Raw genomic sequence first — 25,683 nt, forward strand, 5'->3', positions numbered from 1 at the left:
TTGTCACTCCTGGGGGATGGTGGCAGCACCGCCCATCCCAGAAGAAGACGTACAGAGATTCAGTCACGTCCTGGAACCAATCTGGAAGGAGACCCTCGTGTGAGGCATGGACACCCCAGGACGCTTACCTGCTCCTGGGTTCACCAGACATGGCTGCAGGAGTACTTTCCCCAAACCCTGGGAGCTCTGAGGCTTGGGGAGGGACTGGCACCTGTGTTTGGGGTCTTTCTCTGGCATCTGGCACTGAGCCCCCTCATCCCCTCACTTTCCCACCCACCTCACCTTAGCAAAATGGCCGATGTGAAAAGACTGATCAGGGCCCAGAGGAGCCAGGGTTCAGGGCTCATATATGATCAGGATCAGGGATCAGACTGAGATGCAATCTGGTCTCTATCTGTGACCAGTGTCAGGGCTCAGTCAACTATTGGAGTCAAACTCAGTCTGGCTGTTCCGGGCTCAGTCAGGGAGCAGAATCAAGCACAATCTGTTTGTCTGATTTAGGGTCAGGAGTTGGTCTGTGACCGAGATCAGGGCTGAGTCTGCCACTAGAGAAAGAGGAGAAGCCAAGCTTGTTTCTGCTTCTCCACAGGCCCCTGTGGGGGGTCTCATCCTCTCTCAGCCCAGGGCCCTGGACCCAGCCCTCACCAGCAGGTGGGCATCCCAGCGGTTTCCTCATCTGTGCTGTTCAGATTTCATGTTGGGTGGTGACCTGAGGTTCACCTGAGGGAACACAATTAGTAGCAGTTCTCAGGCTCCAGCACTAGAGAGCCGAATACAAATCAGACACCAGTGACTGCCACCCTCCAGCAGGTCAGACTTGACAGCCACGGGACCTCTTGTGTGTCACTCCATCTCTCTGAGCCTCAGCTAGTTCATCTGTAAAATGGGTATGATGACACTACCCATCCCCACAGGGTCGTTGCAAGGATCCAGTGAGATAGTATAAGAAGCATAGAGTGATGGCCCAATGAACTAGGTCTGTGGCTATTTTCTAGAAGAACTTCCTCCAGGACCCTGATGCTTCACTCATCCCATTTCTGTTGCCCACAGCCCCAGCAACCCCAGCGATGCCAGAGACCCAGGTCCAGGCTGGGGGTGAAACCACACCTCCTCATAAGAAGGGAAATGGAAGGGGTGGTGTTTATCATCAATGCCTACTGGATATTAGGCTTTTTCTTTAAATCTATTCATCAGCTAAGCCGTGTTCATAATCTCCTTTCACCTGGGAGGAACCCGAGGCTCAGAGAGGTGGAGCCAGTTGACCAGGACTGCATAGTTGCTAAGTAGCAGATCCAAATCTGGCTCGTCCTCTTTCTCACATCATTCTGGGCAGCAGGTTCTGCCAGTGGGACAAAGGAGGGTAGTTGAAGCTCTCAAAGACTGACAGAGACCCTGAGTTCGCAGGGACCCCTCCAACCACACTTTTCTGACTTGCTCAGCTCCTCCAGGGTCCCCTGACCAGACCTGCTGGTGCTTTAGGCATAGAGCGGCATACCAGCCCCTGTGAGGCTGCAGAGGGAGCCCTCTCACTGCTTCCCCAGGCTGCTTACCGATGAGTTTCTTAATACACTCTGTATCCAGGCTTTCAAGGAGTTCGCGGATTCGTGGGCACAGCTGAGGGTCACACAGAGCCAGGGAAAGAGAGACACACAGAGAGAAATGGAAAGAGGGAAGGAAAGAAAGAGGTGTGGAGGTGAGGAGGGAGAGGAGAGATGGGAGAAGTTAGAGGACTAGTTATTACCTGCTATGAGCACCCTGCCTGCCACCCACAGAGATGCTCACTACTTGGGGCCTCAGAACTTCTGACCCTGAGGAGTCTGCTGCTGCTGTTGCTGCTGCTGCTGCTGCTAAGTCGCTTCAGTCGTGTCTGACTCTAGAGCCATGAAAACCTAGAAGGCCCATATCTGACATCCAGAGGACACTAGAATCCTAAAAACCTCAGAACATTAGAATCCCAGTACCTTAAGTATCTAGACTATAAGCATCCCAGATCCCTGTGCTCTTAGAAACCTTGTCCTTTGGACTCTGAAACCTCAAGGGTCAAACGGGGCCCTGGGAACCATACAGAAGTGTTTCTCACAATTTTGTGTGTATACAACTCCTCAAGGATCTTGTTCAAATGCATTAATGAGCAGCAGGTCTGGAGTGGGACCTAAGGGTCTGCATTCTAAAAAATGCCCAGGGAAGGTCAGTTCTGCTGGTCTGACACCCACAGTTTGAGCAGTGATCCTCCAGTTCAGTAAATCTCAGGGCCTCCTGGAGGATTAAAAAAAAACACCCTAGATTCCTAGCCCCCTTCCAGAGTGAATAATCTAGAATCTTTGGAATTTAGGGCACATGGTACATACAGTTTTGTATATGATACATAGGAATCTGACCTATGGTGTATGAAGTTTTGGTATTTAAATAAATTAAGTAAAGTTGTATTGAAATAAGAAAAATATTAGCTAAAAGGCCTACTGGCAGTCCATGGGTATGGCCAATGGTTCAAGTGTGGGACCCAGTGATTTCAGCTCGTGTTGGGCGTCTCTTCTCCTCCCCAGGCCAGGCTGAGTGAAGCAGGGTGGGGGGAATGGGTAACAACTGACAACTCACAGGGAAGTTGTCCCCTCAGAAAGGAAGGTGCCCAGAGAGTACAGCCCACCCATGGAATGTCACAACTGCCCCCACCAGGCCTGACTCTGCTGCCCCAAGAGTGGGGGACTCACCTCGTGCTGCACTACAGAGGACACCAACTGCCTTGCAAGGTTGACTCCAAAGTCCACAACATCACTGAGCAGTCCAGTGCGCCTGGAGAAGAGAGGAAATTGATAAAGGTTGGTGAATGGTGGAGCACCTTGAAGTCAGGTGACTTGAGCCTCTACCCAGGGGGATCATCACTTAGAACTCCATGGTTGACCAGCAGCCCACCCAGTAGCTCATTAGAGTCTCATCACACACCTCATCCTTCCATCCATATATCCATCCATCCATTCTTTTATCCATCCATCCATCTAGCCATCCATTCATTTATTCATCAGCACGTATTTACAGAACACCAACTGTGCTGGGAACCAAGCCTGACTGGGGCACAGTGATGAACAAAGCACAAGCAGCTCTATTATGGTACCTAAATATTAGAGGCCAAAATGCTCGTTCTGAGTTTCCTGTAACATCTTATGGAGAACCCCAAATAAATTTTTTGGCCAACCCCATATTAAACAAGCTTCCCTAAGACTGCCTCCTTCCTACCTTCAGCTCTCAGCATACCTCTCACCTCCTGAGGGCAGCCCTCCCTGACTGCTTGCCTAAGGAAGGACTTTGTACTATAGCACTCTGTTAAGCATGCTGCACTACTCAGGGATCTTTGCCATCTGAAATTCCCCGTGTGAGCCCTTTATTGCTGTACTGAATGCTTGCCTGTCTGCCTTCCCCTCCAGAGACTAAGCTCCATGAGAACAAGCTCCTTGCCTGCAGTCACCAACAGATTCCTCAGAGCTCAGAATGGCGGCTGCCTCGCGTGGAGCAGCTGCTCCACACATTTTTGGCTGGAAGAATAAATGAAGTAAACATACGATTGAATATATAATGACAACTTGTGACAGGTATTCAGAAGGGGGAGAGTAGATCTGGAAAGAGAAAACAGGAGGAACCTTGTTTTAGACCCTGAATGATGAGATGTACATTGAGATGGGTGGGGGATAGGTGTTCTAGCTGCCAGAGCAGCCCATCAGAGGTCTTGAGCGGAAGGAGTTTTTCTGAGACTCAGAGCAAAAGCTAGCGTGTTTAGGGCAGAGTGGGCAAGGGGGAGAGCACAGTGATATGAGGGTGGACCCCGATCAGGCAGAGCCTAGATGGCCCTGGGAGGACCTGAGATTCCACCCAAAGTGGAGAGAAAGGCTCCCTGAGGGTTTGGAGCAGCAGAGTGGAATGCCATTTCAGAGATACGGTCACTGAGACCCAGAAGGATATGATTTCCTTGGCACTGGAGGCTGGGCACTGTCCAGCAGAGCTCAGGCATTTGGACTTACAATCTTTCCAAGTGATGGTAGGCTGCAGAGCCTATCTTTGGTTTTGGAGGGTTTCTAGGCAATCTGTGATCAGATCCCTTCTTGGAGCAGGATGGACTGACCTCTACTCATGGCTCAATCTTGATACCTGCCAAGGCCAACCTGCCCCAGTCTTCAGCTTCCAGACCACTTCTCCTCTCCCTGCCAGGACCAGGATCGGCCTTTTTCTCTCTACCCTCACCCCTGGACTAAGCCTGCTCTTTCAAGCACACAGTTTAAGATCTAGATTTTGTGGGTTACTGGAGAGCAGTGATTTAAATGGAGGGAAATTTTTCAGCGTCTCATTTTGGGAATCTTCCATTGAGTGGAAGATGATTAGGGCAGTCTGAAATTAGAGCCCAAGGCAGAGATTGCTCTTCTTGCCCACTCTTAACTAGAGGCAAGAAGGTAAACACAGTATATTATCATTATTATTTTTTGAGGGACAGTATATAATAAGAGAAGGGTCAGTTCTTCAAGTAGATGTAACAATGCTAAATGTGTATGCAAAGAGTATCAAAAACCATGAAGCAAAACAAATAAAGCTGAAAGGTGAAATACACAAATTCATAGAAATGGTTTGAGAGGTCAACACTCCTGTCTTAGTAATGGGAAGAACCAAGAGACAGAAAATCAGGATAGATATTATTATTATTGAAAGCTTAGTATGTACTTGGCCAAATATTCTGAGTATGCTAAACACTTGCATTTTCTCATTTGGTCAACATAGTAGCCTATGAGTTAGGTAATGTTATCAACCTTCGTATACAGATGTGATCCCTGAAGCTTCTATAGGCTACATTGATTACAAAGACCCAAGTGAGTGGCGAAGGAAATGGAAACCCACTCCAGTGTTCTTGCCTGGAGAATCCCAGGGACGGGGGAGCCTGGTGGGCTGCCGTCTATGGGGTCGCACAGAGTCGGACACGACTGAAGCGACTTAGCAGCAGCAAGTGAGTGGCAAAGCTAGCTTGACTCCAGAGCCTGAACTCTCTCCCCCTCTTTTTTTTTTTTTAAACCATATTCTGCTCCTTCCAAGGTTAAAAATAAAGCTGAAATTATGGGTCCCAGCTCCTCTGGAATTCCTTGCTCTGCTGAGATGTGTTGGCCTCACCTGTGCAGCACCGTGAGTGAGATGCTTTCTGGGTTGTTGGGGCATTCTCCCACGACCACCCTGGAGTCACCAGTCTCAGCATCCGTTTCAATGCTGACACTAGTTTGGAGGTCCACATTGAGGTCCAGGTTGACAATCTCACCCAACAGAGGCCTACAGGGAATAAGATTCACAGTAAAAAGTGGTGGAAAGTCTCTTCACATTGCCCACGTGAGTCTCTCTCTCTAGATGGCCATTGCATGGGATGTCTATGGATAAAGTCAATAGTGTGTAAATTTTTTATGGAACCTGCATTCTTACATTAGGTATTACTTCTCCTGGCCACATGGGTTTGGCTCGTATGAAATTTCTATACAGTATCACACCAATAAATAAAATAAAAATAATAGTTTATATTTCTTGAGCACAAACCCTGTGTTAGTATTTCACAAAACTATTTCACCAGGATTAAGCCTTTTAATCTTGAGAGCAGTACCATGAGCAAAAAACACTATCATTATCTCTGCTTTCAGCGTGAGGAAACGTTTGGTATAAAGAGGTTAAGTAACTATTCCAAGATCTCATATGATAGTTCAATGATGAAATCACAGTACCCTTAATTTATAAAGACTCTTCTACACATCTGCATTTTGCTTTCTCTTTCTATTTATGAAGTAATTAAAATACTTAGAAATTACATTTTTCATATAATTTTCTCATGCCCTTCATTACCACGTCTACACTACTATATGGCCCATACTGGTCACTGCTACTTAAAGAGAATCTTGAGAGACAAAATGATGCTGGAGGAAACTTTGCTGAAGGGTTAAAAATGTTCATGTCTTCTCAAATTTTCAACTTTTATCATTAGATTAAGTTTTATGATTTTGGAAATATATTTCATGGAGGATTTTTTTAAAAAGATTTCATTCTGGGCAATGTTTCTTAGAACAATTTAAAGGTTAGGATTTAGGAGTTGCAAAGGCCTCCTTATTTTACTGTTTGGGAGACCAAGGCAGCAGGGTGGAAAAGTGCCTGATTCCAGATTGGAGACCTATTGGCCATACCTCACTGCCTCTCCCAACCCTCAGATTCCAAGGCTACTCACAGGCTCATGGTGACGTCGGCAGTGATGGGGATCTTCACGTCAGCACTGTTTTCAGAAGTCGCTTCGAATGTGATATCTGGGACTTGGACATTCCTGATTCTCACCCTGTGTAAAAAATACAATTCACCCTTGTCACTCCTGACAGCCATTGCTTGGCTCTTCTCTGTGCCAGCTTTGTGCTGAGTTTTGAACGTCATGGACTTTGCCTGCTTTGGTCTTCATGAGAGCCCTGCTCAGAGGCTGAATTCTCTCCATTGGATGGCATGGCAGACTTGAGGATCAGACGGCTGTGATTTCCTCAAGACGCCAAGGGGGAATATGTGCCAGAGCCAGTATTTGTTTTTTTGTTTTTGCTTTTAGTTGAAGTATAGTTGCTCTATGATGTTGTGTTAGTTTCAGGTGGACAGCAGAGTGATTCAGGTAGAGATATGTATAATTATAGAGGTAATTTTATTTCAGATTCTTTTCCCTTATAGGTTATTACAAAATACTGAGTATGGTTCCCTGTGCTATATAGTAGGTCCCTGTTGGTTGTTTACTGTATATAGAGTAGTGTGTATATGTTAATGCCTGGAGTAGGAAATGGCAGCCCATTCCAGTATTCTTGCCTGCACAGTTCCATGGACAGAGGAGCCTGGCGGGCTATGGTCCATAGGGTTGTAGGGAGTTGGACATGACTGAAGCAACTTAGCCAATGTTAATGCCAAACTCCTAATTTCTCCCCCACATTGCTTTCCCTTCTGGTAACCATGAGTTTGTCTTTATTTCCACAAGTCTGTTTTATATACGATCTTTTGTATCATATTTTAGATTCCATATATAAGTGGTATCATACGGTATTTGTTTTTCCTCTGACTTACCTCATTTAGTATGATAACTTCTATGTCCATCCTTTTGTTGCTGCAGATAGCCTTATTTCATTCTTTTTGTGCAGACACAGATTTTGAACCCAGAACTGCCTGACTCCAAGATATTATGTGTGGAGCCACCTATGTGGTATGAATTCTAGTTTTCTCTCTGCTGAGGCCATTCAGACTTTTATACGCAGCTATATTCAGAGAAGAAAAGTCTTATTCCTTAAAAAAGGAACTTTAGGCATCAGCAAACAGATAGAGGTGAGAGAGAAGAGAACCTACACCCTGACCCTGAAATCACAGAATGGGAGGGTCCAGACCCATGAGATGCTCACAGGCCCTGCAGCCTTGACTCTAATTTTCCCAGCCTCTGGTAGAGCTTGCCTCAGACTGCTTCTGCTCTGCAAGAACACACAAGGTTTATTCATCTTTCTTTCTTTTATATTAAACTTACCTCCCCAAAGATATGTATTCTCTTTTCTGGGAACAAAGATCTCCAACATGAAGCATCAACTCACCCTGTAAGCCTGTTCACTACTTGAAAAATTCTAGAAATGAGTCCTTCCAGCAAATTCTCAGTTTGCTGGGTCTCCTCCACAACGTCATTCAAACATCTGGATTCCAATTCAGTCTTCAAATTCTGAAAGATAACTGCGAAAACAATCTCCGTTTAGTGTGGTACACAACTTAAGAAGCAGCTCCTGGGCAACAGGCACTAAATGAGACTACTTGCCTATGTTATTTCATCTTATAACACCTCCATAAAATAGGTATTACTATTATCTGTGCTTTCAGATGAGGAAATTAAGGAGCAAAAGATTAAGAAATGAGCCAAAGTCACACAGCTAGGAGACCTTATTCCTAGTATGCTGCCTTCATGCTAATATATGCTCATCATTTCAACAAAGCAATCAATCCACTATTGAGCAGGCAATAAATATTGATTGCACATCAGCTTCTAGTAGTGAAGATTAAGGAGATGCTCATACAAACAGAATAAACTGAGAATAAAATAAGAAATGGAAAATGTAGAATCAAATAAAAAACATGGCTCCAAATTATTAAAGTGGCAAGTAGGAGCCCTGGATAACAGGCCTAGAAAGCAATGATTCATTCAGGAGCAGGAGGACAGAGAGTCCTAACAGACTGTCTTTCAGAGAAAAGAGGGATTTGATAGAGGAAGTGGCATGGCAGATGTAGAATGGCACAGTTGAAAAGAGTTCAGAATACACGTGTAGAAAGGAATTCAAATGAGAAACAGGAAGGCAACAACGAGCTCAGAAAAAACCACACAAAAGGCTACAGGAAAGGATATGTAATCAGAGTACTCCACTTTGGCTCTGCAATGGACAATATCTACCTAATTATAATGATGGAAACAGAGGCGGAAACTCCGTCTGGTCCTATAGATAATCCAGACACTTCTGCTTCTGAGCTCAGTTTTGTCAGCACTGAAACTGGAAAGTGGGTCCCTCCTATATCTTTGACATTTGCCCAAGCCCTGGCAAGGTTTGAAAGGAAGTCATATACAGAAATTAGTTTCTCCTATAAAGCATGTTTGTCAGGGTGCTGGGAATGTTTCCAGAAATTGAAAAGAAGGCCAAGTTCTTTCAAGAAATCAGAATTACAAGGAAATGTGATTAATTAGAAAGGTAGGTAATTTTACAGCTATCTAGGCTAGGTAGGAATCCTTTTCCAATTAGCTAATACAAAGTACTAAGTAAATTGAATGGCCCAGCAAAGGAATATGCTACGAATATAAATAAAATATTTAAGTAATTAGCCATAATTATGAAATTATGAAAATATGAAAAAAATAAATGAATTCTTTCAGAATTAGAGAAAAGTTAAGTGACATGAATTATAACCTTTCATCTGTGAGACTGGCAAAAAATTCAGTTGTTCAAACCAGTGCTGTCAGGGAAGTAGAAAAAAAGGTAATCTCATAGGCTATTGGAGAAAATGTTAGCATAGGGTATTATTATTTGTCAATATCTGCTGTAATTTAAAATATGCATAGTTTTGAACTTTTGAAATGTCACTTTTAGGAATTTATCCTATGAACATATTAGAAAAGTTTACTGTGATTGAAGATGGCATCACCGACTCAGTGGACATGAGTTTGTGTAAACTCCGGGAGTTGGTGATGGACAGGGAGGCCTGGCGTGCTGCAGTTCATGGGGTCGCAAAGAGTCGGATACGACTGAGCGACTGAACTGAACTGAACTGAACTGAAGATGTAAAGTGATATTCAGTTAATCTTTGCTTGTTTCTAGAAAAATAATAAACAATGACCCAGGAACCAATTAGCCATCTCTCTTAGTAAACAACTGATAAAGAGAGGCCCTGCTACAGCCTCTGGTGATACAGGCACAGTATTTAGCAGGAAGCTCCCAGGCGCCACTGAGCGTCCCTGTGGTTAACTCACTTTCAACTGTACTGTCAAAGGTGCCAAGTCCTCTCTCAAGACCAGATATCAGCTTCCTCAGAACATCATTGCCACGAATGTCAAGAAGAGACGTTGAGGTCCCAGCGAGCAGGCCGCACAAGAGAACAAGTTTCCAAAGCTGAGCCATCTTGTCCTGACACCTGGACAGTCATGGGAGGAACAAGAGTGAGAATTATCCATAGGGAAACGGGATCTTGGATGAGCACCTTTGACTCTTACACTCAGCAGTGCTTGGTTTATTTCCTCTCTTTCAGATGGGCAAACCAGGTCAGAAAGCTAGAGCAACTCGCCCAGAGATAAGCGACTAGTGAATGAAAGAGCTACTATTTGAAAAATGATGCCTGACTCCAGGTCAGAGCTCTTTACCACATGCGGGCTTCTCTGCCTGGAACATTTCTCTCTTCTTTTCATTTTTACCTGAGTCACTTCCTACTGACTCTGCAAATTCAGTAAGATATCATGTCCTCTAGGAAGATCACTCTAGACTCTCCCCAGAGTCTAGGTTAGGGCCCCCCCACTCCACCATCTTGTTGCCTTCATTGTCTGACCACAGTCCTGGGTACCAGTTAGGGAAGACTTGGCTACCTTTCCCATCAGGCTGTGCACCTCTTAGAGGAGGAATTGTGACTTATCTCACTATTGAATTCATTACACATAGCAAAAACCCTGCTCCTCACTCAATACAACGAAATAAGTCAGCTGAATAAAAGTATGAACACATGAACGGACACCGCACCATGAGTCAGCTTTTCATGTCAGTTTGGCACTTCTCCTAGTTGAATCCATTTCTCAATTGATGCTAGTCAAGATAATTGAGTTAGACTGATCCCTCTGCCTCCAGCCCCCAAAGCCTTCTGAAGGCCTTAGGTGGGGTGACATTAGGTAGAAAGCCCGCCAGTCACAGGTTTGGAGGAAAGTACTTACAGAGTCCTTGCTCCCCTGCACAGCCTCCTGAATTCCGCTGGGTGCTGAGGCCCTTATATCTCCCGATGGCAGTGGGGTGGGAGGCTGCCCCTGGAAACAAGCCCTGCGTCCAGAGCCATCCAAGGAGACTCCAGTGAAAATAACCCCTGTCCAAAGTGAATAGAGAGAGACTTCTGAAGCAAAGGTCACCCAGGATGATTGAATTGGAATAAGTGGATATGGAGAGGACTTTGTGCCAAGACTAAGAGCAGGTTCTCATGCTGCCAAGACAGCAGCCATTGTAAGTTGGGGCTGGGATAAAGACCAAGAATGGATGAAGTGGAGAATGTTCTGGTAGATAGACCCATGGTGATCATCCAGCTTCAGTCCATCAGGATTTGGAAACGCAGGCTCAGAGGGAAATTACTGATACTATTTCTATCAGTATTTGGAAACCAGCTTGAGGTCCCCCAGTAAGACAGGGACAGATATGGGGCTAGAATTGTGGCCCACAGAGTCAGGGTCAGTGACCAGTGAGGTCAGTCTTCCCAAACCTTCTCTTGTGTCTGAGTGCTCTCCATAACATCCCTCACAGTGGAGCCAGCTTTAGGGCAAATGTTTTCAGCTCAGGACCACCTACCGCTGTCTGCCTACTCCATTTAGTCAGTAGAGTTGCTCCTGTGAGTGAACAAAATCTGCCTCCATAGGTACCCTCATGTATGCAGGATTCCTAGGCACACTTGCCCCTAACACATCTACTCTCAGTGCAGTGGCCAGAGGTCGAAGCACTCAGCTCAAAACAACATCCTTATCGTGGCCTTGTGGCACTGTTCACTGCCACCCCAGACTCATCTGCCTCTCCCTCCATAGCCTTACTGTCTTCCTACTGTTCCAGAAAGATGTCAGCCCTTTTTCTGACTTTGACCTCCACACAAACCATTCCCTTTTCCCAGAACTCACCTGCTTAGCTGTCCCTGGCTCTCAACGTCACCTTGCAACCTCTGTGATGGCTCACCTGAGGTGGTCCCTCCCCATCTTCCCTGAGCTCAGCTTCTTGCTGACTTCTGTCACAGCAGATGATTATCATTTGACTTTTTCCCTTGTTCTCTGCCCTCAGCAAGCTGTTACCACCCTTTCCTCTAGGGCTTTCCTCTCATGTGGGTCCCAAGACCCTGTCTTGGCTCTAGAATGCTCCAAGCATCTCTGTAGCATCTTATAAGGCCATCCACTCCCTGATAAGCTGGTGAGGGTCCCATCCTTAGAGATGCTTGGTAATTTGACCAGATGACTGGTAATATCCTGTGTGACTTGATGTGACTGTGAGCCATGATTCGAAATTTCCTTGGTCTCTCAATCGAAGATCATTGTGGCACATTTGTATGACTCTTGCTGCCAGCTTTTTTTTCCTCCCTGAGTCTGGCTGCCCCATGGGTATATGGTTCCCTCAGGCTTCCTGCCTCTTTCCTTTTCTCACCGGCCTGTCCTCCCAAGACCCACATCCACCTGGCCATGGCCTCCTGGAGTCACACTGGCTGGCACTGGCCAGTTTTCATCACGGACCACACCCAGAACAAACCCAGCTTTTTTTGTCCTCTGGGGGCAGCAGTGAGGGCATTCATCAGCCATGATGCCCAGCTCCCAGTAGGGGCAGGTGAGTGCCAGGGCCTGGGCTTGGCACTGCAGGTCCACTTTCCCACCTGGTGCTCAGGACAACTCCGTGAGGAGGTTCAGAAAGCCCCGCTTTCTGGTTGAGGAAAGAGAGGTTTAGGGAAAGGAGGTGACTGGCCCAGGTCTCACAAGAACAGGGCCCAGCATTTGGGTCCCCAGGGAAGGACATTTCACACACATCACCTTGAGGCCAGCTTGTGGGTCCTTGGACGTGAATACCCTGTTTATTCCTTGACCTCTGCTGTTTGAGTTGGCTGTAATGCCTGGTGCATTGGGCCCCTGTCAACCCGGAACACCTGGTCAGGGAAGTGCAAATGCATGCCCACTTGGCATTAGGTTGGGAGCACCTGCTAGTCACCCAGGGTCATCTCCTCCATTTGCCCACCTGCATCTTGGTAGAAACCTGGAACCCTGTCCTGGACATGACAGCAGCCAGGAGAATGTACGGTTAGGTCCAGAGGTTTCGGGAGTTAGCTTTCCTCACCCTGACTCTGTTCCTACCTTCAAAGCACAGGGCAGGTGTCCAAGCCTAAGCCTGGGTCATGGAGAACCCTGTCCAGCAGAGCCTTGGGCCCATCAGCAGACCTCCCTCCCAGACTGTCTGTGCCCAGTTCTGCAAATATCTGAGGCTCCTCTTGCCCTGGTTGTGGGCACAGAGCTGAGGGCTGTGCAGAAAGCTTGTGCAGAGAATTGTCCCTACTCAGGACACAGCCCAGGGGACTGAGTGTGATATAGTGGGCTCAGACCTGGTGTTGGCCCCAGGCTTCAGCTGGTAAAATAGGTAGTCAACCCGTGTTTGGATCCTGGTGGCAAATCGAAATTAAAAGGGTACCAAAGGGCTGCTGCTCATACCCCGGCTCTAGTGCTGGGCCAGCTGAGTTTGAATCCTCTCCTCCTGTTACTGGCTCTGCAGCTTGGAAAAGGAGCCTCATCTCCCTGAGCCTCAGGTCCCCTGTGTGTGAAATGGGACTAAAGACGGGATTCTCCTCCAGGTGCGTGGTGAGGATGTGGCGGGATAATGCGTATGAAGGGCTGAGCATGAAATAGGTACCTGATATGCAGTAACACCAACAATAAAACGATGATGACAGTTGTTTGTATTGTCAGGCCATTTCACTCCCCTCTACCTCAGGTCTCCCATCTATATGTGGTCTAACCCCAGATGATTATGGAAGAGACTAGGTGAGAAAATAAAGCACTCAATTTGCTTAATCTTAAGCAATGGCTACTGCATTTCTTGGACTTCCCTGGTCGCTCAGACGGTAAAGCTTCTGCCTGCAATGCAGGGGACTGGGTTTGATCCCCAGGTCGGGGAGATCCTCTGGAGAAGGAAATGGCAACCCACTCCAGTACTCTTGCCTGGAAAATTCCATGGATGGAGGAGCCTGGTAGGTTACAGACCATGGGATCACAAAGAGTCAGACACGACTGAGCAACTTCACTGACTGCATTTCTTATTTTTGTGTGCAATAGAGACTGAATGAGATAAAATGGGCTCAGGTCTCCAGTATACCAGTCTCCACAAATTCTGGCTCCCTTGGGTGATTGTGTATAGCCCTTGGTAGATGTGCTTCCTCATAAACCTAAGTTTCCCTTGTGGGGCTAAGATAGCGGAGACAGTACTATGGTCTCAAATACGATCTGATTGAATATAGGGATTGGATGGGGCTTTATGTTAAGAAGCCTGCAATGTGGGAGATCTGGGTTCGATCCCTGGGTTGGGAAGATCCTCTGGAGAAGGAAATGGCAACCCACTCCAGTATTCTTGCCTGGAGAATCCTATGGACAGAGGAGCTTGGTGGGCTACAGCCCACAAGTCGCAAAGAGTCGGACACGACTGAGCGACTTCACTTTCACTTTATGTTAAGAAGCCCTCGTTGGCAGCTCCTGAACTTGGAGGGAAGGATTGATTAGTGATGTCTGCCACAAGTTCAGGAGGGGAGAGTGGAGGCATTGTGTGTCTGCCACTGTTGGCCCAGGTCATATCCAAGAGGCCCTTTAGCCAGCAATGGGCACGCAAACAGCACACATTCATGGAGGGTGGGACTCTGGGACCTGCCTGGTGCTGGGAGAAGGAGATGAAGACCCTTATCTAGGTTCCAGTCTTGGCCAGTAAATAACCTGCTTTGTGACTCTGAATAACATGTTCATTTTCTCCCAAGGTCTCCGTTGCCTCTAACTACAAAATGAACAGAGGTTCCCTGCTACATGGCTGACTCCCTGGGGCTCTGAGAGGTGGTCAGGAACATCTAAGGGATACTTGCTACATTCCCACCTGCCTGGGCACCCCATACTCTTGCTTTGAGCATGAATTCCACCAACTCCATGGGCACAGTGATAACCGCCCCCTCTCCGAAGCTATAAGGGCCAAAACCACAGGCTTCATGCCCGGGGCCTAACAGAGAGCAGATTTTCAATAAATATTTATTAAAGCTTGCATAAGAATTTTTAATGCTGATTAATTAAAATGTACCCATCCAGTAATCCATGTGTTTTATTTGTAATAGTACAATAAGCTTGCTCTTAGGTCATCCTTGGGTTTACATCCCAGAAGCTTTCCTTGTTGGTGGTGTGACAGCAGGTAAATGTCATAACCTCTCTGAGCCCTGTTTTTTTCCTTTCAACCATGAAAATGAGCACTAGAATATCCTCTACCTTAAGAAGAGCTGCTGGGGGCACTAAATGAGGAAATGTCAGTAGAGAGCCCAACCCAGCCCTGGCTGAGGAAGGTGCCCCATAAATAACAGAGGTCATCATAATTACTATTACTGCAGTACATAGCAGTGAGTGGTGACCTAAGGCAGCATTCAGGAGCCCTGGAAAATAGGGAGGGAGACAAGGGGCAGTGTGTGCAGTTCTTGAAAATATGATGAGGCTGTAAGCAAATCAGAGTGCTGCCACTTACTAGCCTTACGATCTTTCCCTCTTAGAGACTCAGTTTACTCACCTGTGAAGAGGGCAAATGGGTGTACCTACATCATTGAATCAGTCTGAAGGGTACAGAGTTAATATGTATAAATCTGGACACGTGGTCCCTAAAGATTAGCTTTCTTCCTCGTCCACTGGAGAGGGAGCCCCACTAGGCAGGGATCTCGTCTGTTTTGTTCCCTGACGTGTCCCCCGTGTCATAACAATGCCTTGTGATCGTAGCTGATGAACACATGCTCCCTAACATGTTGTTGTCACTGTTATTATAACACACAGATCGGGGACCCTGCCCATGGGAGACCCTGAGGGAGAGCACATTGCTCTGTCTCCAAGTACTTTCTGTGCACGTCTGCCTCTCCCCAGACATGGGGCGCTTCTGCTGCATTAGAACCCACCCCTCCCTTCTCTCTGGCCCCACAGGTGACCACAGGTGTGTGTAGTGGCTAAGGGTGTGGGCGGGGCTGGCCTGAGGTTTCTCCCCTATGCACGTTGCTCCAGGTGGTAGGAATGTAGCAAGTAGCCCCCAGACATTCCTGACCACCTCTCAGAACCCCAAGGGGTCAGCTGTGTAGCAGGAAGCCTCTATTCATTTTGTAGTTAGAGGAAATGGAGACCCTGGAGAAAATGAACGTCTTTCTCAGAGTCACAAAACAGGTTATAAACTGAGCCAAGCCTGGAACCCAGATCAGGGTCCCTCCTCCACCCCACAGCACTAGGCAGGTCCCAGAGTCCCAACCTTTGTGAATATATGTGGTGTCCATGCCCCCATCACTGGCTGGAGGGGCCATTAGAGATGACCTGGTCCTGATCTGGCAAACATGCAGTCGTTCCACTCTCCCCTCTGAACTTGGGGCAGACATCACTAATCAATCCAGCCCTCCAAGCCCAGGAGTGCCTGGGAGGGCTTCTCTGCAGAAAGCTCCATCCAGTCTCTGCAATTAATGAGGTGTACTTGTTACCATAGTTCCTGGAATCTCTAACATGGTCCTGACATGAAGTTGAGGCTTAGTGAGGAACTGCACCTCCCAAAGCTTATACACCAGTCACCAGGGAGCCAGAATTTATAGACACAGGTGTTACCGGAAGTTTGAGCCCATCTACGTCATGGGTCTTTATAGTGCACAAAATAAGAAATCTGGTTTCCATTGATTAAGGATAAAGCATATTGGATGCTTGATCTCCCTTCGTCCTCTCCATAACCCTGTGCAGTGGGGTCATGTACAGATGGGACACCTGAGGTGGAGGGGAGTGAAGTGACCAGATACCAGCAATAATTATAGTATCATCATCACTGTTGTAACCATGTATTAGGAGCCTACACACATTATCCCTCCACATTCTCACAGCACAACTGGGAGGAGAGTCCTATACTTAGTCTCATTTTGCACACTAGCGACCTGAGGTTCGAGGAGATGCAGTCCCTTGTCCAGGCCATAAGCCAGCAACAGGAAAAGAGAGGATTAGAAAGCAGTCTGCCCGAATCCAGAACTGAGGTCTGACCACCATCCCCTTCAGTTCAGTTCAGTCACTCAGTCGTGTCCGACTCTTTGCGACCCCATGAATCGCAGCACGCCAGGCCTCCCTGTCCATCACCAACTCCCAGAGTTCACCCAAACTCATGTCCATCGAGTCAGTAATGCCATCCAGCCATCTCATCCTCTGTCGTCCCCTTCTCCTCCTGCCCCCAATCCCTCCCAGCATCAGAGTCTTTTCCAATGAGTCAACTCTTCGCATGAGGTGGCCAAAGTACTGGAGTTTCAGCTTTAGCATCAGTCCTTCCAAAGAAATTCCAGGACTGATCTCCTTCAGAATGGACTGGTTGGATCTCCTTGCAGTCCAAGGGACTCTCAAGAGACTTCTCCAACACCACAGTTCAAAAGCATCAATCTTCAGCACTCAGCCTTCTTCACAGTCCAACTCTTATATCCATACATGACCACTGGAAAAACCATAGCCTTGACTAGATGGACCTTTGTTGGCAAAGTAATGTCTCTGCTTTTGAATATGCTATCTAGGTTGGTCATAACTTTCCTTCCAAGGAGTAAGCACCTTTTAATTTCATGGCTGCAATCACCATCTGCAGTGATTTTGGAGCCCCAAAAATAAAGTCTGACACTGTTTCCCCATCTATTTCCCATGAAGTGATGGGACCAGATGCCCTGATCTTAGTTTTCTGAATGTTGAGCTTTAAGCCAAATTTTTCACTCTCCTCTTTCACTTTCATCAAGAGGCTTTTTAGTTCCTCTTCACTTTCTGCCATAAGGGTGGTGTCATCTGCATATCTGAGGTTATTGATGTTTCTCCCAGCAATCTTGATTCCAGCTTGTGCTTCTTCCAGGCCAGTGTTTCTCTTGATGTACTCTGCCTATAAGTTAAATAAGCAGGGTGACAATATACAGTCTTGATGTACTCCTTTTCCTATTTGTAAGCAGTCTGTTGTTCCATGTCCAGTTCTAACTGTTGCTTCCTGACCTGCATACAGGTTTCTCAAGGGGCAGGTCAGGTGATCTGGTATTCCCATCTCTTTCAGAATTTTCCACAGTTTATTGTGATCCACATAGTCAAAGGCTTTGGCATAGTCAATAAAGCAGAAATAGATTTTTTCTGGAAATCTCTTGCCTTTTCCATGATCCAGCGGATGTTGGCAATTTGATCTCTGGTTCCTCTACCTTTTCTAAAACCAGCTTGAACATCAGGAAGTTCACAGTTCACATATTGCTGAAGCCTGGCTTGAAGAATTTTGAGCTTTACTTTAGTAGCATGTGAGATGAGTGCAATGGTGCAGTAGTGTGAGCATTCTTTGGCATTGCCTTTCTTTGGGATTGGAATGAAAACTGACCTTTTCCAGTCCTGTGGCCACTGCTGAGTTTTCCAAATTTGCTGGCATATTGAGTGCAGCACTTTCACAGCATCATCTTTCAGGATTTGAAATAGCTCAACTGGAATTCCATCACCTCCACTATTTGTTCGTAGTAATGCTTTCTAAGGCCCACTTGACTTCACATTCCAGGACTTCTGGCTCTAGGTCAGTGATCACACCATTGTGATTATCTGGGTTGTGAAGATCTTTTTTGTACAGTTCTTCTGTGTATTCTTGCCACCTCTTCTTAATATCTTCTGCTTCTGTGAGGTCCCTACCATTTCTGTCCTTTATCGAGCCCATCTTTGCATGAAATGTTCCCTTGGTATCTCTGATTTTCTTGAAGAGATTCTAGTCTTCCCCATTCTGTTGTTTTCCTCTATTTCTTTGCATTGATTGCTGAGGAAGGTTTTCTCATCTCTCTTTGCTATTCTTTGGAACTCTGCATTCAGATGCTTATATCTTTCCTTTTCTCCTTTGCTTTTCACTTCTCTTCTTTTCACAGCTATTTGTAAGGCCTGCACTGATAGCCATTTTGCTTTTTTGCATTTCTTTTCCATGGGGATGGTCTTGATCCCTGTCTCCTGTACAATGTCATGAACCTCATTCCATAGTTCATCAGGCAGTCTATCTAACAGATCTAGTCCCTTAAATCTATTTCTCACTTCCACTGTATAATCATAAGGGATTTGATTTAGGTCTACCTGAATGGTCTAGTGGTTTTCCCTACTTTCTTTTTTTGTGTGTGTGTGTGTGTGTGTGTAATAAAGTTTTATTAAAGTATAAAGGAGATAGAGAAAGCTTCTGACATAGGCATCAGAAGGGGGCAGAAAGAATACCCGCTTGCTAGAGTTAACAATGAGGTTATATAATCCAAAGAATGTCTGGAGGTTGTAAAGACCTCATCAGACCTACTCCCATAATTTACATTTTAAGATAACACTGTCCTCAGGCAAGATACATCCTTGTAAAGACCAGATCTACTCCCATAATTAACATTTTTAAGATAACAGAAGGTTGAATCCAAAGACTGTCCTTAGGCAGGATGCATTATTGTTATATAATCCTAAGGAATGTGGAGAAAGAAAAAGTTTGTCCTTTCTTCCTCCTTGAGAATTCCAGACCCCTCTCTCCTTAGGGACCCCTAGACTCCCTATCAACCTGCCTAGGAAATGACTCTCTCATTCCCCCCTTTTCTTTTAGGAGAATTATGTTGCCTAGGGAAAAGGGGCGTCGTTCTCGTTCCATAACTGCTTCTGAGCTGACAAGGGGCGTTCTCCCTAAATTGGTGAGGCAACATATTCTCCTAATCCTCATATTGAGGATATCTGATCCAGGGGCCCCAAATAGTAGTTGGAGGAAGCTGCAGCAGTAGCAGGAGTTTGAGCAACCATTTGTAACTTAAAAGCTTTCATGCGGCTAGAAACAAATCCAGTTATACAGTTACAGATGCAGGGAGCAAACAGCAAGAACAAAACAATCAGAATCAAAATTAAAAGTCACATTATGTCCATCGTTAAAGTGCAAAGTGTTGCACCAGTCCATTTTAGGGTTGGTAGATGTCATCAGATGAAGAAGAGGCATCGCATGTGATTGTTGTCGAAGGTATTCACAGTCTTGGAGAAAGTCTTTTTCTTGAAGTGGAGATGTCCACCTCCGGAAACCTTCCACTGATAAAGAGGGGAGTGCTCCACAGACCCAGCAGTTAGACCGATTGCAGAATGCAGCGTAGGAGTGCGCCCAGGACCAGGACAGGAAGGCATTGTCTTGAGGATCAAACGGCAGACTCAGGATTTTTGGAGTCAGCAGAAGTAGACTCACATAGATTATCAGGCCCATCCGCTGCCCTTTGCTTAACTCCAGAGCTCGGGTCAGGGCCACAAGCTCTGCTAACTGAGCACTGGTTTCCTGGGGGAGAGATTTTGCTTCCAAAACCTGTTCAGCAGTCACCACGGCGTAACCTGCTTTACGCTTTCCATCCTGAACAAAAGAACTGCCATCTGTAAATATTTCCATGTCAGGATTGTCTAATGGGGTATCCTTTAGATCCTCCCGAGCTGCATAGTTTAAAATTAGGAATTGAGAACAATCGTGATCAGGTGTTTCATTTTCCTTCTCAGGAAGGAAAGTGCCAGGATTTAAATTTCCACAAACTTTAAGCTTAGTTTCTGGTCCTTCTAACAACAATGACTGATACTTAAGAAGCCTACTGTCTGTCATCCAAATATTAACCTTAGAATTTAAGATTCCACTCACATCATGAGAAGTCAGGACAGTAAGGTTTCGTCCATTAATTATTTTTAAAGCTTCAGGTGCTAATAAAGCCACTGCCCCAATTACTCTTAGGCAGTGGGGCCACCCACGTGAAACTACATTTAATTCTCTGCTTAGATAAGCAATAGGTTGCTGGTGAGGCCCTCGGGGTTGTGTCAAAACTCCCAATGCCACACCTTTTCTTTCAGTGACAAACAAATTAAATTCTGACCCTGTGGGCAAGCTCAGAGCTGGAGCTTGCAGGAGAGCAGTCTGAAAAACCTTAAAAGCCTTTTGAGTTTCTGGAGACCAAACCAGTTTGTCGGTTTGGACCTGCTGAGTTTCAGCTATAAGTTTATATAAAGGCCGGGCAAGTTCCCCGTAACCCGGAATCCAAATGCGACACTAACCTGTGATTCCCAAAAATCCTCTCAATTGTCTTAAAGTCATAGGTAGGGGATGATTTAGTATAGGTTTAATTCTCTCAGGGCCTATGGCCCTAGTCCCTTCTGATATGATTAGGCCCAGATATCTAACTGATTGTTGACAAAGCTGAGCCTTTTCTCTTGATGCCTTGTAACCACAGCCTGCCAGAAAGTTTAAGAAATCTTCTGAGGCTCGCGAACAAGCTTCCTCTGTCTCAGCACAGAGCAAAATATCATCTACATATTGTAACACCACTGCTTCAGAGCTATTAAAGTTTTGTAGATCCCGTGACAAACTTTATCCAAATAAGTGAGGACTGTCATGAAATCCCTGGGGCAAAACTGTCCACGTTAACTGAGAAGCTGGCTGCGTAGGGTCTTCAAAGGCAAATCGAAATTGACTTTCTTCCGCCAAAGGCACTGAATAGAAGGCATCCTTTAAATCAATTACTGAGAAATATTTGGCCCGTTCAGGAATTTCAGACAATAGAGTATAAGGATTAGGCACCACGGGGTGTAAAGGAACTACAGCCTCATTTATTATTCGTAAATCTTGAACTAGTCTCCATTTACCATTCGATTTCTTTATACCCAAAATAGGAGTGTTGCAAGGACTGTTACAGGGAATTAATAGTCCCTGCTCCTTTAAATTTTTGATGATGGGTTTTAACCCTTCCTTAACTAGGTTTCAGTGGATACTGCTTCTTATGTGGAAATACGTGTGGGTCTTTGAGCTTAACAACTACAGGAATAGCATTTTGTGCTCGACCCACAGATTTTCCATCAGCCCATACTCTAGGATTTACATTTTGTTCAACTAAAGGGAGAGAAAGGAAGGGCTCCATATTCATGAAAACAGAGGAATGGACCTTGCTCAGTATATCCCTTCCCAAAAGGGGTGAGGGAGATTCTGGCATGATCAGAAACTCGTGTGAAAACAGCACAGAATCCCAGTTGCAAGATAAAAAATAACTGAAATAATACCTTTTGGCTTGTCCAGACAGTCCCATTACGGAAGCGGATCAGGAAGAAAGTGGGCCAGGGGCTTCAGTAAGCACAAAATAAGTTGCCCCAGTATCTAAGAGGAAATCGACAGATTGGCCCCCCACAATTATTAATACCCAGGGTTCCTCAGGTGTAATTAGGACGGGAGCTTGTGAGGGGACCCCCGGGCACCTTCAGTCCTGATTGTCTTGAGAGTTCGACCCCGGAGACCTACGCCTCTGGGGGCAGTCTCTCTTCAGTGTGGTCCTTTGCAGACGGGACATGGAGCCGGGGGCGGCTTAGATGCCTGAGGGCAATCCCGCTTGAGGTGCCCCTCCTTTCCACAGTAATAGCAAGCCCATCCCTTTTCACCTGGGCCCCTCTGGGCATTTTTCTCAGGCTGTTTAAGAACGTTTTTCATAGCCATGGCGAAGGCTTCCGCCTTTTCCTTTGTCTTTTTTTGCCTTTCTTTTCCTCATATTCCCTACCATAATAGACTGAGCCAGTTGTAACAGAGTATCTAACGACTGATTTGGTCCATATGCCTGTTTTAATAGCTTACGGCGGATATCTGGAGCCGACTGAGTGAGAAATCTATCCTTTAAGATCACTTTTCCCTCTTCACTTTTGGGATCAATCTCAGTGAATCTGCGAAGGCCTTCTCTCAGTCTATCTAGGAATTTACCAGGAGCTTCCTTCTCCTCCTGTTCTATGTCTGCCAATTTGCCATAGTTTAAAGGCTTAGAACGTGCCTGCCTAAGTCCTTCAAGAATACATCTAACAAAATGACTCTGATCCCATCTTCCTTTAGCTGTGTTGTAGTCCCAGTCTGGTTCTATAGTTGGGACCGCCTGATTCCCAGTGGGGAGGGCCGCTATCTCGTTCTCCCTCTTCCCTACTGATTCATTACCAAGCCATTCATCTCCATAAGCAACCGCTTTTCCCAAAACTCGAGTCTTTGACTCGGGAGTCAGCGTTTGTCCCAAGATATACATCACATCCTTCCAAGTGAGGTCATAAAGCAGAGTAACACCTTTAAAAGCTCTAATATATTTTTCTGGGCCCTCTAAATAATCTCCCAGATCCTCCTTGATTCTTTGTATTTCTTGATAAGAGAAAGGCTTATTAACGCTCATAGACTGATTATTTCTCCTGGTGGGTGTTTCATAAAGAGGCAACAGCTTGTGTGGCTGTTCCTCAGTCTCTCTGGCTGCTCTGTGCATATGATCCCAGGGATAGATTGGAGAAGCCTGTTTTTTCCTCTTCTCTTTGTCTCCTGTCCTGTAGAACAGTATTATACTTAAGAGACCCTCCAACTGGTCACCGTTCGCCGTCCTCCAATGGATACCGTGGCCATGCAGTATCACATAGGAAGACCAGGTGTGTCTTCTTTAAGCCCTGGGGATCAAATCTATCCCAGTTTTTCAGGATACAGTTCAAAGGAGTGAGGCTGGAATTGTTAGCTCCCATCTGTAAGAGAGAAAAAAAGCGACCAAGGCCATTTTTCTACCGGAGGCGTCCCTCCCTGCTCTAGATGGGGGTGTAGACAGACGTTACACCAAAAGCTTTTCCTTCCTGGTCGGACTTAGTCTGTCCCTTACCGATGCAGGCGCCGTACTCGTCCCTCCCGGTTCTACCACCGAGATGGGGTGGGGATGTACCAGGGGTAGACTTGATAGCATCCCTACTTGACGTCCAGCTCTTTACCTTTAACCTTGCTTGCCTCTGATGTCACCCGGGGTGAATCAGAGTAACCTTCCGGAATGCCTCCCAAGCTAAGACCGCTGCAGGAAACATTCATCACCTGAGTGCCTGTGCACGACCCTGAGTATTTCCTGACTACAATAAGACCGACACGAACATAAAACTGAGATGTTCTTTCCAAGCATCACCACACCAGTATAACAGCCTCCTCTGATCTACTAAGAGCCGGTGTTACCAAAGAAAAAAACCCATTGCAGTCCCAATCTGAGTAACCTTTAACCTCAGAGATGTTCTGGGAGCTAGAGCTCCATCTAGCTTCTGAACTTTCAATTCCTAGCGAGGCTAGGCACTTTATTGGCTACCAATCCAAGTTTGGGACCTAAGCCACAGTACACAATAACAGTATAGATCACAAGTCCCTTGAAAGTCTGTGATCCAATAGATTAGGTTAGTACTTCTAATTCCCAAGGAGTTATGAAATGGTCAAAGAGACCGAAAAGTTTGACCGAGAAAGGAGAGTTCGGTCCACACGCTTTGCCCATTTCTGGTCAGTTCCCGAAGGAGACATTGGGTGCCTCTTGGCATTGACAGGTCGGTATAACACCCCAACAGGTTTCTGCCATAAGCCCTATGAGATCACCGTGGAACCGCAGAGCAGGGCTCCTTACTTGCTTCATGCAGGGCATGCCATTCATTCACACAAGCACACGGTAGAATTAGTAAAGCACAGCAGAAAACGTGTTCGCTAAGAGAACAAAGAGCTAAAGCTCCAAGCATCCTTACCTTGTCCTGAAGGATCCCGGATGAGCCTCCAAGATGAAAGGTTGTTGTTGAATCACGCAAATACACCGGGATTCTTGGCCCCCAGAGGAAAAGAATTCAATCCGGGGCCAGAGACGAGGCTTGATCGCTCAGAGCTTTTGTGTAATAAAGTTTTATTAAAGTATAAAGGAGATAGAGAAAGCTTCTGACATAGGCATCAGAAGGGGGCAGAAAGAGTACCCCTTCCCTACTTTCTTCAATTTAAGTTTGAATTTGGCTATAAGGAGTTAATGATCTGAGCCACAGTCAGCTCCTGGTCTTGTTTCTGCTGACTATATAGAGCTTCTCCATCTTTGGCTGCAAAGAATATAATCAATCTGATTTCGGTGTTAACCATCTGGTGATGTCCATGTGTAGAGTCTTCTCTTGTGTTGTTGGAAAAGGGTGTTTGCTATGAGCAGTGCATTCTCTTGGCAAAACTCTATTAGACTTTGCCCTGGTTCCTTCCGTATTCCCTTGGTACCCTTTTAATCTCCATTTTGCCACGGGGATCCAGGTACCAGGTCATTTACCCATTTTACAATGAGGCAGCAGAAGCCTGGGGCAAACTCCAGGTCTGAGTTCATTACATCACTCTCCAACCCCTGAGTTGCAGTCTTGAGGTGAGAAAAATTCTCTCCACAAGATTTTCCTCACATCCCTCAGCTCTGTGTCCACAACCAGGGGAAGAGGGACCTCAGGTGTGTATAAACCAGGCTAAGACAGTGTGGAAGGTGGTCTGCTGACAGATCCAAGGTTCTGCTGGATGTGGTCCTCCATGTCCCAGCACCAGGCTTGGGCACTTGGGCTGCTACCTTCTCCCTACTCTGTGCTCTGATGGTGGGACCACAGTTACAGTGAAGAAGGCTAGCTCCTCAAGCCTCTAGCCCTACTTGTACTTTGTCCTAGCTGAGTTCATCAGGTTCCTACTCAGATGCAGGAGGGGGAACAGAGGAGATGGACACAGGTGACCCAGAGGACTCTGCTGGTGCTATAAGCCTGTTGCCAAGTGGGCACCCACCTGGGCTTCCTGGACCAAGTGTTCCGGGTTGACATGGGCTCAATGCACCAGGCGTAACAACCAACTCAAATAGCAGCAGTTAAGGAATAAGTAGATATTCAAGTCCAAGGTCTCACCTGCCGCACCAGCTGGCCTCAATGTGACCTGACCTTCCCTGAGGATGCAAATACTGGGTTCCTGTCCTTGTAAAACCTAGGCCAGTCACCTCTCTTCCCTGAACCTCAGTATCCTCAACTGGAAAATGAGGTTTTCCATACCTACTAAGTGTGTTGTCGTGAGCACCAATGGTGAGGTGCATCTGCAGTGCCAAGCCATTCGCCGGGGCCACAGTCTCCCTAGACTTTCCAGCAAAGAGGTGAAAATGATGACCTCTACGCTCTCCTGTGGCTTTGATGTCTGTTATGTTTCCAATGTGGTTGTGTGACCCTCGAGTAGGCATCAGATTGGAGCAGGAAGACTTGAGTCTACAAATGTGTTTTCAGGACTTCCGGAGGATTTGAATGGCAGGACCTGACTCACACTGGCTTCAATAAAAATAAAAAATAAGAAGCGAGACATGTATTTGAACTGGAATTTTTGTGGCAAGGAGGACTTCAGGCACACT

General features: G+C 46.2%; 1 protein-coding gene and 1 long non-coding RNA gene across 2 annotated transcripts; both read right to left on the minus strand.

Moving 5' to 3' along the window:
- Positions 1 to 478: 478 nt before the first annotated feature.
- On the minus strand, positions 479 to 9,664 carry LOC102409112 (short palate, lung and nasal epithelium carcinoma-associated protein 2A). The gene is made up of 7 exons (XM_045162584.1): positions 9,512 to 9,664; positions 7,602 to 7,734; positions 6,230 to 6,334; positions 5,143 to 5,295; positions 2,709 to 2,790; positions 1,551 to 1,614; positions 479 to 720 (listed from the first exon to the last, which is right to left on the minus strand). Exons 1-7 carry the CDS (start codon positions 9,657 to 9,659, stop codon positions 686 to 688), a joined length of 720 nt encoding a protein of 239 aa, XP_045018519.1. The 5' UTR covers positions 9,660 to 9,664; the 3' UTR covers positions 479 to 685.
- A 10,039-nt stretch (positions 9,665 to 19,703) lies between these two features.
- Positions 19,704 to 24,080, minus strand: LOC123464873. Its single transcript, XR_006639917.1, has 2 exons — positions 24,041 to 24,080; positions 19,704 to 19,871 (listed from the first exon to the last, which is right to left on the minus strand). It is a non-coding gene; the product is annotated as an uncharacterized LOC123464873 (long non-coding RNA).
- Positions 24,081 to 25,683: the final 1,603 nt, after the last annotated feature.

Source organism: Bubalus bubalis, chromosome 14 (genome assembly GCF_019923935.1).
Source record: "Bubalus bubalis isolate 160015118507 breed Murrah chromosome 14, NDDB_SH_1, whole genome shotgun sequence".
NCBI lineage: Eukaryota > Metazoa > Chordata > Mammalia > Artiodactyla > Bovidae > Bubalus > Bubalus bubalis.